Below are 15,701 nucleotides of genomic sequence, written 5' to 3'. Positions count from 1 at the left end.
TTTAATTTTTAACCTATACAAGAAAGGGGTCAAATATTGTGAAGCGGAAGTCTTTGGCAATATTTGTCTAAGATAAGCTTTACTGTAGGATAGTTAGCATAGGCCTAAACCTGCTTTCTCTTTTGAATTTGTCAGTTTGATATAAAATGTTTGTAATATTTTTAGGGATACTCTTGAATCACTGGCCTGGGCATCTGCCCAAATTCATTGTTTATGTTCTACTAATGGGAAAGTACCTCTACCATCAAAAACTCCATATTTACCTGAAGAAAAGGTTGTTTCAAATTCAGGTTAGTCACTGAAATAAATATACAATGGCGGATCCAGAAGGGGGCGACCGCCCCCCCCCCCCTCGGGCATTCATATACATATTTTTTTAATCCATGTAGTGCACACAATTTGCTTAAAATAATTTGTCAAACTAACTTTGGACAAAAAAATGGTAGAAAACTGCCATTTTGGAGACTTAGTTTACACAAATTTTTCGAACCCCGAACCCCCCCCCCAGACTCCCTGGTTCGCCCCCCCCCCCTTGTGACTGTTCTAGATCCGCCACTGTAAATATATGTGTAACTTAGACCACATTGAGATTAAAATTTGAGAGAAACTTTGATATTTTAGTAGCCTACATCATATTATTGAACATAATTATCGATTTGATTGGATAATAACAAAACACCAAACTTTCATATCGATTGTAGCAATTGAAAGTTAATTAGAGTCTAGTTAACATTGATGTTGAATATCAAAGTTTTGCCTCAAATTTTTCTCTACCAGAAATCATTTAAACCGTAGAGTTGGTTGTACATTAAAAATTAGGAGGTGAACTGTCATTTTTTAAATATTTTTTTCTTCCTTTTCATTGCACTAGGTAATGTATCTTAGGCCTATTTTTTTAAATGTACAGGAGAACTCCGCTATCCAAAATAATTTGAATGAACCACATTTGGATGGTAAACAATTTGAATACCGGTAAACAGATTTTTACTGAAATGCCGGGTATTTTTTAGAAAATAGACCAAGTCGAACCAAGCTGACAAAGAGACACTTTACTGTAGGGGAAGGAGTGCTGGTGAGGGACTACTCTCTTACCTCAAATAAAAAATGGACGGTTGGGAAAATTGAGAAACAAATGGGAAATGTTATCTACCTTGTTAGAACGGAAGACGGATGTATATGGAAAAGACATGTAGACCAAATTAGAAAATTGTAAATATATAAAGAAAACTAAAGGGGGAGGATTGCTATACCAGTTTATTTTCTAATGTTTGTTTATGTTTGGATTTTACAGATTAGTTTTCTGTTTACACCTTTAATAAAATGAGTTACTTAAGTTATTACTTAAGTAGTTACTTAAGAAGTTTATTTCATATTATTTTGGTTTTCAATTAATTTATTTTCAATATTTTAATAAATTTATGTTCATCAATTTAAATTTAAATCAATAAAGTGCGAATCAATGAGCTGATGTCACCTGTCTTGCACTAAACAACCCCACTTGCGACGTTGCCAATTCTACCAGGCCGCGGCCTGTAGTTAAAGGTGGCTGCGTAGTTATGTAAAAATAGTAATGTAGTAAATGTAGTTATGTAAAAATACATAACAATACTGGGCAATAAACTGAATTCTGCTTGTTTCCAAATGCTTGTGTTAAGGGATAGAACTGATTTGGAAACTAGATTAATGGTTTATTTTGCCTATTTTTATTCCATTATGAATATGGAATTTAGCTATGGGGTTCATCGGCTGATTGGAAAAAAATATTCAAGTTTCAAAAAAGAATTGTTCGCATTATGACATTTTTGCGGCCACGAGTCTCATACAAGCCAATCTTTAAACAGTTAGGATTATTGAGCCTTCCCTCTCTCTATATATATTCATGCTTACTGTTCATTCAGAAGAATTTTGATCTTATTTGTGGACAGCAGAATTTACATGCATACAACACAAGGTGCAAAGGCAATTTTCAATACCGAATACATAACTTAACAATCTATGAAAAGGGCGCCCTAGTTACATGGGTATGAAGTTTTTTAATAATCTACCGACACACATTAAAAGCCAAATCCGTTTAAAGAGTTTTAAGAATACTCTAAAAAGTTATCTTTTAAACCAAGTATTTTACTCTGTAAGTGACTTTTTACAAAATTAAGCAGTATTGTTATACAGGGCGAGTTTTAAATGAGTTCCCCCCCTACTTTTTTCTACATTTCTTAAGATATCAACTCCGGACCACGTCAGATCATTGTAGAGTAGTAAGTACTTCATTTTGACTGGGTATAAATTTTTGGCCGCCATCTTGGATCCGCCATATTGGATACAAAGTTTTTTTTTTAAATGAAAAGGTAGGGTTGTGACCCATCGTTTTAAACTACATTTTTATGCTAAATACGATGCTGCAATCTGTTTTAAAAAATCTTGATCCATTCTAAAGTTATGAGAACTTTTTATATCATTATTTTTAGCCCATTTTAACATTGTGCATTTAGAAACTAAGAACATAATCGCAAAATAGTGCTAGAAAAAGATTTATGTATATTATGTGGTGTATACTCATCTTTATCTAGCACTATTTTGAGATTATGTTCTTAGTTTTGTAAATGCACAATGTTAAAATGGGCTAAAAATAATGTTATAAAAAGTTCTCATAACTTTAGAATGGATCAAGATTTTTTTAAACGGATTGCAGCATCGTATTCAGCATAAAAATGTAGGATAAAACGATGGGTCATAACCCTACCTTTACATTTGAAAAAAAAACTTTTTATCCAATATGGCGGATCCAAGATGGCGGCCAAAAATTTATACCCAGTCAAAATGAAGTACTTACTACTCTACAATGATCTGACGTGGTCCGGAGTTGATATCTTAAGAAATGTAGAAAAAAGTAGGGGGGGAACTCATTGAAAACTCACCCTGTATGTAATTGTTGTTTTAGAGTCAGACAAAAATGTTCTGTAACTTAATTGTATTTTTAGGTTTATATTGAATTGACAATGTCACCAGTTTAATAGCTTTGCTATGTACAAATGTTTTTACGTGATAATAGTGAATTTGAGAATTTGAATTTGAATGGTAGTTGTTCATAAACTGTGAACTGTGCTAGTGTAAGAAACATAATTATAATAGTTAGGCCAGTAAGTTTAGTACGTAGCTGAGTTGAGGCAGGCCTATATATGTTGCAGACACATCATATGCTCCATGTAGGGGAGATAGAGGCAGGATAGTTTTGTCTACAACCCCAAAGATTTTGTTCTGTGACCTGAAGCTGGCCCCAGGGGAAAGCAAATCTTGTAAGTATTCTAGCACATAATCATACAAACTTGCAGCATCCCCTCTCAGATCCCAATCCTCGGATATTTTGGTTGGTTGAAACACACGTCCCTGTTATAAATATAAAACTTAATAAACACTCACTTAAAATACTAAAATGGTAGTACAATATTTAAATCAATTCATTCACTTCACTGTTTCTTGCAACCAAGAATTGATGTTACAGTACTAGACAAATGAAAAACAAATTAATTGAATCAAATGCTTAACTTAATAATATTAAGGCATTTCAAGATTTGCTTAATGCTATCTATATTTAAATAGACAAAGCCTTTAAATCTTTTCTGTAAATTGTTTTGTTTTAAGATTGACAAAATTTACTATATGTAATCCTTATAAAATAATTTGCACCTTGTTTAGTTAAAATATTTGGTTTTACATTACCTTTATCAGTTCCAAAAGGTAATGTAAAACCAAATATTTTATATACAGTAGACTCTCTCTAGTTCAGCTTCGGTTGGATCGGCCACCGGATGGTCCGGCCCGGTTTCAGGGGAACAAGCAGGAAAGCGATTGACATGGCGATCGCTTTCTAGAAAAACAGTAACATTAAGACAAGAGAGGTCCGCTCTCCGTGTTCTGTTTCCATGCATAGGAAAAACCGGCTTTAAATAAATGATCAGAGCTAATGAAAGTAACAGCTGATCTTGGTCAGTAACAAAGCTACACAGATCATATTACTCCATTCTACACTCATCCTTCATTCATAATTGGATTAAAATACTCACCTAGGTGGCGTCCCCATCTCAATTGATTGTAATGCATCATTGCTATTCAACTAAATATTGTATGAATAAATGAATGAATGGTTTATAGCTACCTGACCCTATTTAAGTAGCTATTTTATCAACCAATAAGTGATGTATACTACTATCAGTAATGTAGTAAGTACATACACATAGTCAGCACATTAAGTTTGTGCTGAGCCATAAATTATTAGAACTAAAGCCCTGACTCATTTGGTTGCAAGTCCAAATCATCCAACATTCCTCAGTGATGTAATAAAAATAAAAAATGAATATTTCTAAATATTCTGTAAATGTTATGTGGTATTGTGCACTTCTATTTTCTAGTGTGTTTTGAACAAAATCACTTACTTCAGCCTACTTACTTTTCTATTGTTGAAGATAACTCAGTTGATCAAAAGCTGAATGAGGCCTAGACTACCGCAATGGAATGTCAAGCCTCACTCTCATGGCAGCCAGTAACAAACTTGATGGTTTAATGTTACGTTATTAAAAGTGTTATGACGACAGAAAATGTTATTTGTTTCGCAGACTTCTATTCCCAGGGTTTACCCTTGGAAGCTCTCCCCTCGTACACAGGCCAGTTGGTGAAGTACTCGTACAAGATTACCATTGGTACACAGAGGGTTCCGTTGCAGTCGCCTGGAAGCGTCTCTATTCCACCCCCTGTCAAACTGTTGCGGGTTCCACTTCGGGTGTTGGATGTTAGTGGTATGTATATCGTTCTTTGGTATTCTCTATACAATTTTACTATTCATATAATCATTTATTTCAACTTTTTACATGTATTTCAACATTTTAACTTATATATTAAGCGTTGGCTACGGTTACATTTCCATGAAGTCCACAGATGGGATGAGTACCTTAGTAATCAACTTTGCCATTAAGTCTTTATAAAGGTTTTAAACCTTTGACAAAAATTCCTTAAAAATAAATAATGCAAACTCAATCAGTTTTCAATTTTAAAAATTGTGTGCGAGATAAAACTACTATGCACTACTATTGATTTTAACATGTTTGTTTTCTTTCCTAGCAACAATAAAGAATGTTGAGCATATGTCAGTTACTCCAAAGACCTCAACTGTAGTTAAGTTATGTTTGACTGTGGAAAGTGTTTAGTGTGTTACATTATTTGTTAAAGCATTTATATTATTACAAGTTGATTGTACTCAGGAGTGCCAGAGGACCGAGGACTGTGTGAGGACAGTGAAGACCTGTCTCCTAGCAACCCTTTCTTGGAGAGCACTGCCAAGGACCATGAGCAGGATCCAACAATCCAGCTGCTTCAGGTATACATTAATATTGTCATATTACTCATATTAGTACTAAGACGATTTTCAATTTTAGAACTAAGATTTCAATTAGGAGGTTTCGCTGGATTGAAGGACTAAAGCACAGTTTCTTATGATTGTTTCAGAATATAACCGCTCGCAGAAATCCAAACTTCTACAATATTACCAACAGTAAGGGTAAAGTAGCTCGTTTTTGCTTGTTCAAACAAGCCTATAAGTTAGGCGAGGACATCATTGGCACCTTTGATTTTTCTGGAGCAACAGTCCCCTGTGTACAGGTAAATTTATTTTATAATTTTTGAATTTACTATAAACCTACTGTTATAACGACAATAATACCTGTATTATTTCTGTCATCTATACAAAAGGAATGAATGAATCTCAGTGTTGTAGGAATTGTTTGAAAAGAATTAGAGTTAAACTAGCTTACGTTAGAAAATTAGAGTCCAGGGGTTGATAAATAGATACACTATGAAAATACCCCCGCCACAGCAAACCTGCAGACTAAGCAAATTTCCATTTGCCTGATTGGATTTACACCAAAATGTCTCATTAAAAAATCACATTTATTCCCCAAAAAGAATTAGTTTAACAACTAGTACTTGTAGTTTGCTGCAACAGGGAAGGTAAAAAAGGTTTTTTTTTTTGTTAAATGTTAATAGTTTAGTAAGAAATAAATGCATCTTCCAAATTTGATCAAAATATGTTCATAAACAAGCAAACTAAGAATAACGTAGAAATTTTAAAATTACAATTTTTTTGAATTTTCTCCGTAACCATTAGGTGCATAATAACGCTTCAACATACCAAATAATTTGTTTTTTAAAAATACTTTCAAAAGAAATTGCAAAATTCTATGTTTTTAGGGTCAAAAATGGGAAAACCCCATTTTTACCCCATAAAACCCCCCACAAACCCCCGTTCCCATATTCCGATCATGCTGGTTCTCAAACTCATTAAAATAAATGTAGGTTCACATGTTTATACTAAATTTCATCAAAATCGGATCATTTCAAAAAAATTAATCTTAATATTGTTTTTGAATACCTGATGATGGGGGTACTGGTTTCAAAATATATAGATTTGATCGTGTAGAGAACTGCATGTGAAGAGAAGAGAATAAGATGCTATGCTAAGAATGGTGTCCGAAAATCTAAGACGACCTCGGCTATGATGGCAGGGCCAGGTGCGAAAAGATGTAGGGAAGCTAAGAGCAGAGACGGAATGGACGGAAGGCGGAGAAAGTTGGCGCCTTGTTGGCTGGGCCAAAAACCTTCTGGCGCTTGAGTGGTCACATGGGTAAGGTAAGGTATAGAACTGCATTGACTGAAGTCAATCTATGAATGTTCAACTCTGATGAATGTTTCAGTTCACTGTGACACTACAATCAGAAGAGGTGATAGGTGAAGAGTACAAGGCTGATGCCAAGCAGATGCGAGCGATTGTTTCATTCAGCAACTGCCACGAGGTGTGCCTCAGCATGAAGCAGTGTTTGCTGAACCTGCCAATACCTTTGCATGCTACACCCACCTTCTCAACCAGACTAGGTAAAGACACATTCACAATACAGTAGAACCCCGGTTAACTGAAATAAAGAGGGGTGAGCCGTTTTGGATAACCATTTTTTCAGTTAACCCATCATATGCTAAAAATAGCCAATGTATCACCACAGTGTGTAGGAAAAGTGAATTTAGGAGATTGTCTATATAATTCAGGGTTTTATTTCGGCTACAAAAATGTTACAATGGGATAGAAAATACTTCAAACCAGGCAACTGAAGTTATTAAAGCATTTTACAGCCCTATATTATTATTATTTTATAGAACCATTTCGGTTAACTCAAATTCTGTTAAAAGGGGTTCTACAGTATAACCATAATATAACTTTAAGATGGAATAATTAACCATGTAAATTGTTTAGGTACATATTTACTTAAGTCATATTACATAAGCCATTGTTTACAAGAAGTAGAATTTTGAATGTGATAAATCTGTACATATTTATGTGTGTACTCAGGGTTAAGAAAAATATTATTTCCCATGTATATAGGTTTAATATTCATTCCTTAATAATATTATATTCATTTGTAATCAGTTCCTTTTAGACGTGCCTTATCATAGGTTAAGTAAATGCAAAAATAGTTACCATGATATTTCATTAAGATTATTTAATAAACTCAGCATCATTGCCAAAGAATTAAGATTTTAAGTCATTTAAAAAAAGAGCTCAGGACTGGTTACTTTTAGTGTCCTCACATTTCAACATTCTTTTTAGCGAATTTCCCATATAGGGAATAAGCTATTACCGTAGTACTCATGGTAAGACCTGGACGCGGGACCGATTTTTTTTTTCGTTTTGAGGTCCCTAGAGGCCAAAAACACCATCCGTTCAAATTCATATATATATATATATATATATATTTTAGGGATGGACGAGATTGGATTTTTAGTTCGAGACGAGACGAGACGAGATTTTTTATTTCTCATAAAATTTTGAGACGAGATCGAGACGAGATTTCTCTTTTCATACACAACGGGAAATGCACGTTCGAAATTTTTACCTGATTTTTTAACATTGTTAGATGACTGTTTAAATACTAAAATAATGATAATAGGCAAGAATATTTACAATCTTTCATTAAATAACATTAGCATAACATTTTTTTATTAACCACGCCTAACTTATTAAAAATGCCTACGATTAGGAAACATGGTGATATCATTTAGGATAGAGTTCAACTTATCCTAAAATAAAATAAATCATAAAATAAAAGCAATATTAATTTTTATAAAATAGTTACTTGTTTTGACTTTTTTTATAGTAATAAAACATTCCTCACACTGCTTACACTTAACAAAACTTCTCAGATGTTATTAAAGTAATATTATTAAAATAATGAAAGTAATATTTATATTAAAAGAATTAAAGTAATATTTACATTAAAAGAATTAATTAAATAAGAACGCCTTCGAAAAGGAAACGCAACTACAACACGCTCCTGTATTGCGGGTATTGCATTGACTTTCTGCAGGCGTTTTTAATTTTTTTTTTTTTTTTTTTTTTTTATTCTTGTCTCGATAAAAATCTCGGCCAAAAAGTAATCTCGTCTCGTGTAACGAGACTGAAAATTTCCCGAAAATTTCCCGAAATTTCGAGACTTGACCATCCCTAATATATTTATATATATACACGAGGAGAACGTTAAGTACTCATGATATATCTTATACACGATGCGAACGTTAGGTCCTCATGAGTCCGAGTACTTTACGTTTGCTGGGTATATATTTTAACGAATATAAGATTGATCGTCGGCACATTAAGTCCTCACATTGCTACCAACGTAAATGAAATAAATTGTCCAACTTTTCGAAAACAAAATATTACAACAACTATCAGTTACCAATTACTGATTTAGTTTCTTAGCAATAATCTTGAATACAAGCGCTGACTGTTATTTATATTTTAGTATTTTTAGTTGTTTTACGTTACATGTTTGGTTGCCAACAAAATATTTGAGAGAAGAATGTTTTCTATAAATAGCACGGGCTGGGACTATCAATACATTTTTTGTATAAATAAAATATACAATAGTTTCATTTGTACATAGCACATTATTACTGTTTTTGAATCGCAGTTGTCACGCTGAACGTTGTTTGTCATTTCAGTTTTCTTATCTTTATAAGACCGAGCATCGGCTTTAATATGGATAACGTTTCTAATTAATTTACTGTTAATTGTTATTTTGTTAACGATTATATACAAGACTTAGACACCTGCAACGTAACTCGATGTAAAACATAAAAATATCCACAGTTAAATTGTCTACCAATCGGTAGTAATATTAAAGAGTATTCCTGTTTAAGTTCTTAGTATAGTATTGAGTGAGGCTTGGCTGATAACGGTTTTCGAGTTAGTACATATAGGCTACGTACAGTATACTAGTATACAAGATTAAATTAAATTAAATTAAATATAACTAGTATACTGTAGGCTACATGAATCAGAAAACCCGTCGAACAGAATCAAAAAGTTGTGTACAGGGACAGTGCACTAGAGTGGACGGCTACGACCACGACAGTGTGCTCTCGTGGTCACGTGCCGAGAGCTGTGTCGTGGAGGCGTGGCAGCTGGTTGTTTGTGTTGTCACTAGTCTCGTCACCCGTGCGTGCTGCTCGGTGTGTACCGCGGCCCAAGCTCAAATATACAGGGTGTCTCACGAGAGGTGTCTCAAATTGATAAGGGAAAAACGGCTTAACGTAAAAGGATGAAATAAAATTATTTCCCGCTAAATCAACCTCAAGGAATAACGTAAAAATATTTTTAACTTTTCCTAATACAGGGTGTGCCAAAAACTGAGGGTCACTAGTTCGAATCTCGGATGCCATGTTATACATCATTTTAAAGGTATTTGATAGACAAACATTTTGGTGAAAACAGAAATCACTTATCTTTTTCCGTTTCAAAATGGCGGCAGTTTTTTTTGGAAAAGTCTATATTTTTTTAATACTCTGTGTTTCCTGTGCCAATGCATTTATCCCTTCTCTGGTTGAATTTTCTTACTCTTTATGAAATTAGCTTTACTTTGATATGCTAAAAGTAACGGTTTTTTGAAATTATAAAAATTCAAAAAAAAATAATTTTTTTGAAAATTTGCAAATGCTCATTTTTCAATAATTTCAAATAGCAACATATGTCAAGTGGCACATCATTTTATAGGTTTTTTAATTCTTAAAAACTTTGTAATTTACACTTACTTCGTATCTCTTTTAGTTTTTGCGTAAATAACAAAAATCAAATTTTCTTATATCAAATGCATGTTATTTGGGTTTAACACTAAAGGCCCAATTTCATGAAGTGTTAAACCACGTCAAACCCAAATTACATGCATACTTTTTAGTTATTCAATAAAAATAGTTTGCATCTTATCCAGTGTGTGTATTTAGCAGTACAGATAAATAATACCAGGCCACCCGTTTGAGTCCCAACACCATCATAGCCACAAAACCGGCGAATTTGAGTGTTTTAATTGTAGCCTACTGTACTTGAGTTTGTATAACCGGGAAATAGACCGTTAATCAGTTTTGTATACGACTGGGAAACATTATTCAATCATCGTCACCAATAAACTACAATCGAGGCTTGCATTCATAAACTGCGTTTAGATGGCAGTTGTGTCAAGTGACAAATCACTTAAAAAGTATAAAGTCGGTTGATCTTTTATATGTCGTAGTGAACGTAACAGAGGTTATCTGGTACTGGTAAAATCGCTTTTCCAACATGTCGATCACATTGTAACGACTCACCCCGATTGCGCTGCTATCGCTGGACGGTACCTTATGTTAGGACTATTGCCCATATAAACGTATAAACATTCGTGACAAAAGGACATCAATTTAGGTTTTCATGCTTGTACGGAAAAACAAATAAAATAAGATTTTCCAAATCTTTGTATTTGCTAAAAAATGGCCCTAAGTGCGCTAAATGTACGCAAAAGAGATTCTCTTAAAAAGAAAAAAAAAACACGGAATGACTACAGTTGCATTTCCTTTAAAATAACTTGTATTTGATTAAATGATATGGCAAATAAAGGCTGCAATAAAAACAGTTTTGAATATAGATTTTTTGTATTGTTTTGAATCCTTGTGAAATTTCTTATAAGAATATTAAGCAATTATTAGGATTTACAACCTAAGATCCTATGTTTTGTGATAAATATTAAATTCATGTTTTTTATTGTTGAAAAATGAAATAATGTGTACGGTGTTAGCTCAAGTGGGGTTCATTCAAACAAAGAGTGAGGTTAGCTCTAAACTTAATACACAACTTGGATGGTTCGAAATGGTGTGGCTGTAGACAATCTCTGTAGATTGTCGTTAAACGCAAGTACATACAAGATTGTCGTTTGTACTGTAGATTGTCGTTCAAGTGCATACAAAATTAGTATTTGAAATTGTTGATAGTGTTGTCAAATTTTATTATAATCGTATTTAGGTCTACTTATCGTGCAGTGATAATGCCGTCTGTAATACAATTTATGCTTTGCTTAATCCGAAGATGACTCGAAATTGTGTTGAAATGATGGCATAGGCCTTATTTAATGAAACGAAGCCCAAAAGACGATTTAGATTGGTAATAATTTACAATTTTATTTACTTCAAATATTTATCATTGTTATTGTTAATAACATTGTTTATTGTTTTCACAAAAATATTTATCATAGTTATTGTTTATTTATCATTTACTGTTTTCTAGGTTGGTCCATGGGCCATCTATTGTATAGGTACATATTTCCATTATTAATTGAACTATGTAACTATTTATTTCCCGTTACTCTTAGTTCTTTCATTGTCCAAATATTTGCATGTGCTGTATTCTTATTATTGTTACTTTTGATATTCCTCTGATTATTATTATCTATATAGGCTATTTAGTCATAATGAGCAATTCACAACTTTTAATCAAACTGTAAAATTGGTGTAAATCCGTTGGCAAATATATACACAGGTCAGAAAACCTTGATACGATAACAAAGTAAAGCTTTAATTATCATGATGGTTTGATCAAAAAATCTTTCACTTAATATTAATGTGTTATCATTTGCACAGCATAAACTATAATTTTGGAGTCCAGACAGAAAATGCAAAACTTATACAGTATATAGGATATTAATTAAATTTAGAAAGAAATAAGGTACAACACAAACGATAACTAAGCTGTAAATAGTACGTAAAAATTATTCTCGCTGCTACCACCGGTTCTAAGAAAAAGTACCACTACCAAACACCAAAACAAACGTTAACAGTTAAGAACTATAGTACTTACGACCAATTAAATGCGTTAATCAAGTCCCGAAGTTAATGATCTTCCTTGGTTTTGGATTTTGTCAAAAAAGTTATTTTTTTATTCCAATTAATACCTTTATTTCTAAGCAACTTTTAATGTAAACATATCGATGAGAGTTTGAAGAAACAACCTTTATCCAAACAAAGGTTTCTTATTAGATAATTAATATCCAAACAATGATTGGTATATCTAGCAAAAATTAGGAGGAAGTGTGACGAAAATCGCACAAAGCTGGGTTTTTTGTCGTTTTTAGTTTTATTTCTTAAGTAGGAAGGCCATGTATTCTAGGAAAAATTACCGGAATCAAGAATCGTCGTCGAAATGTGGTTGTGAATATAAGCCTACGGACCCAAGAGATGGGCTATGAGCCAAGATTGGCGGTATGGTCCAGCGATTGCAGCAAAAAAGGAAGTTGAAAACCGAAAGTGATACATTGGAAAAGCGAGTTTAGCTACATCTGTAAGTTATACCTCTATTAAGATCACAGCGAAATCGGAAAGATCTTCCAAGATCGCAGCAAAATCCGCGATCACCCACTGCAGTTGTAATTTTTTACTTTGCACTTTGCACAACTGTCCTTGAAGCAACCTTGGAAACCTTGTTTATAAGCTATTGGCGACGATGATTAAAACAATGTAAGTTTTTCAACCCTATACAACACTGATTCTCGGTCTTTTTCCCAGTTATCAAAACTCAAGAACAATTGATGCACTTGCGATTTATTAAATCCAATAAGTAAGGTAAAGCACAACGTTTTTAATCTCACTTAATTGCTTTGGATTTGCTTACAAAACGTGATCGGAAACGGTTGCGGTATTTGTAAACAACATTTAATGTAAACATATCAGTGACAGCTAGAAGTGGGAATTAATCTAAATAGGTGTTTGTTATTTTATCAAATGTAATAGTTAAAAATTAGGAGAAAACTTTACAACAATCTCACGAAATTGGGGTTTTGATGGCTAGTTTTGTATTTCCAAAGTAGCGAGGTTTGTGCTAGTTTTCTAGGTGTAGGCCGCGTAAATTGACATTTTTGCGTCAAAGACAGAATGACAGAAAAAACAGACATACAGACAGACAGACAGACAGAAATTGAGATAAGACTCGTTTTGGCTTTCTTAGGCTATGAAACGTAAAAATAACCAAAACCTGCACGATTCTACGCGATGTACAGACAAAACTGTAATTTTATTTATATAGATTATATATCTAATCTTAAGCGGAAGTAGTTGATGTGCGCTTACTGTAACTTTGTAATGACCTTGAGACTTATCCCGGCGCGCTCTACACTCTCATTTTAACGCACTAACAAGGGTCCGGGTGTTGTAGGATGCCAATAAGTCACTCCTGTGGTATAAACTAAACTATAAAGTCTTTATGTACTTTTGGAGGGTGTTACTTGTATTAAGTTCCATGCAAGTGTGCAAAATTGGGGCAAAATGGCAAAGAGATTGCATCACTGCAACGGTAATACATATTTGTATTTGTGGTTTTGGTTGTTGAATAAACTATAGATTAAAGGAGTACTTTAATCTGTGATTAAACTGGGGGGGGGGTCGAGCTGGTCTAGTGGTTAGAGCGTGGGACCGGCTCCTGAGGGCCCCGGGTTCAAATTCCGCCAAATCACCAATGGATTTTATCTAAGTGGTAAAGCCGTAACCCCTGGGTCTAGCCTAAAGTAATGTGAAAAACAATTCAAAGCTCGTGCCTACCGCCCTAGGACCAAAAAATCTATGATTAAACTACCGTGCCTTATTAACTTAATTTCAAGTTATATCTCATATTTAATCAATTAAACGGATTTTAAAATCTAACCATGCGGATAATAGATTTCAATTAGACTTACTAAGTCTCAGAATTCACAAATCATATTTTACTTAAAAACGAGTGTTTGACCAATCAATAGGTGAATCGAGTAGTAGCTAAAAACCAAATATAATTCGGAGTAGCTAGTTGACTCGCATAAAGACAAATTCTTGAAAAAATCCTAGTCCATATTTTAGCAAAATATATCACATTGTTCAAGTTATCGAATTCACATACTGTATATCTTAAAATTCATATTTCAACTCATTTCTATTAAGTAGAGGGTAGGCCTATTTTTATTTCAAGATTCAGACTCAAACTCATAACGAATTTTCGTGCGTTTTGTGTTGAAAGAAATGTTATGTTGAAAGAAAGAGAATGTCGAAGCGATAATTTTAGTTTAGGGTTCCAGAATTTTATAAATCAAGTTTGTATTTTTTTAAGTCTAGCAGCCGACACAATCATATTAAGTTCGTTTCATTGTAATTTGTTTGAACTAACTGTAGCTCTAACTGTTGTAACTAATTTGTAGTTAAACTGTCACTTAAATATCAACGTTACATGCTGTTTACAAAATTATTGATCGTCGGCATTACATGGTTTTACGATGTTGTGAAATGTAGATTTCTTACCTAAAGTATTTGCGTTTTAAGAAAATGTGTAATCTTGAACTGTATAGCCTAAGTATTTCCGTATAATCAAGTTTTGTAACAATGTGGTTATGTTCATATCAAAAGTAGTATGTTATGTACAGTATGTCAAAAGGTGATTAATATTTGAGATCATGTTAAATATAAACTTGCGTGCAAATGTTTTAATTTTTCTCTCTAACATTTCAGAGTTTTCTAGGGTGATCTTGAATATTCTTGGATGTTTTATGACATTAAAAATAAAATATGAAAATGCGTGATAGCTTTGGTCTATAATTTGTACCCGGGCAAAGTCAGATTTTGCTCCTAGTGGTACTTTAAAATTATACTGAAAGTAAATAAAAGAAACGTCTTATAACACTTCTATACGTAAGTATACGTGGAAGGGTAACTATATGATTTAAGTGTTATAAGACGTTTCTTTTATTTACTTTTCGTAAATTTAATAACACGTTCAATGCTGATCAAGAAGTTATTAAAACTATATAAAACACGTAAAATAAATTAATTTTATCGGTAATATTATGTAATTTAGTGTGAACCTAGGTGTGCTATACAGTTGTGTGCTGGCAATATTGTGCGAAGCAAACGTACCGTACCCAATACTTTTCCAAAGCTAATGCTACATATATTTTACATGAACGTGGATGGGATTTCTACTTGCAGTATCCAAAGTCAATGCTAGACCTGATTCACGTTAATGAGATGTCAACTCGTGGGCTTTAGAGCCAAAGCCTTCTAAACAGGATGTAACACTTACGTCTGTTTTACCGTAAGTGTTTCACTTACCTTGTAAATGGGATATTTACATGCAGTTTCAAAAATCGTTGCTACATCTGGTTCACGTAAATGAGAAGTCTCCTTGTACCGTATTAAAAATCAATAGATCATATGGTTCAAATAAAAGGGTCTCCTTGCAGTATCCAAGGACCTTGCAATGGTATTCTGGTTTACATAAATGAAAGGTCGACTTGCCTTGTCCAAAGTCAATGGTACGCGTACATCTGGTTTACATACTGTAAATGAGATGG

The 15,701-nt window shown here is 33.4% G+C and overlaps 1 protein-coding gene across 2 annotated transcripts in view; it reads left to right on the top strand.

Annotated features, from left to right (window-relative positions):
• Positions 1–15,701, top strand: part of LOC128983024 (RAB6A-GEF complex partner protein 2) — a 30,289-nt gene that overhangs the window by 3,089 nt on the left and 11,499 nt on the right. For both annotated transcript variants that reach the window (XM_054402147.1, XM_054402146.1), the window contains exons 3-8: positions 166–290; positions 3,186–3,293; positions 4,611–4,790; positions 5,253–5,368; positions 5,497–5,649; positions 6,741–6,918. In XM_054402147.1, the coding sequence (XP_054258122.1) occupies positions 166–290; positions 3,186–3,293; positions 4,611–4,790; positions 5,253–5,368; positions 5,497–5,649; positions 6,741–6,918 (860 nt within the window). The remainder of the gene's footprint in view (positions 1–165; positions 291–3,185; positions 3,294–4,610; positions 4,791–5,252; positions 5,369–5,496; positions 5,650–6,740; positions 6,919–15,701) is intronic.

The sequence above is a fragment of the Macrosteles quadrilineatus genome, unplaced genomic scaffold, assembly GCF_028750875.1.
Source record: "Macrosteles quadrilineatus isolate MER2022 unplaced genomic scaffold, UCM_ALF_1.0 Scaffold_1__1_contigs__length_201487025, whole genome shotgun sequence".
NCBI lineage: Eukaryota > Metazoa > Arthropoda > Insecta > Hemiptera > Cicadellidae > Macrosteles > Macrosteles quadrilineatus.
This window is presented reverse-complemented; position numbering and strand designations above follow the sequence as displayed.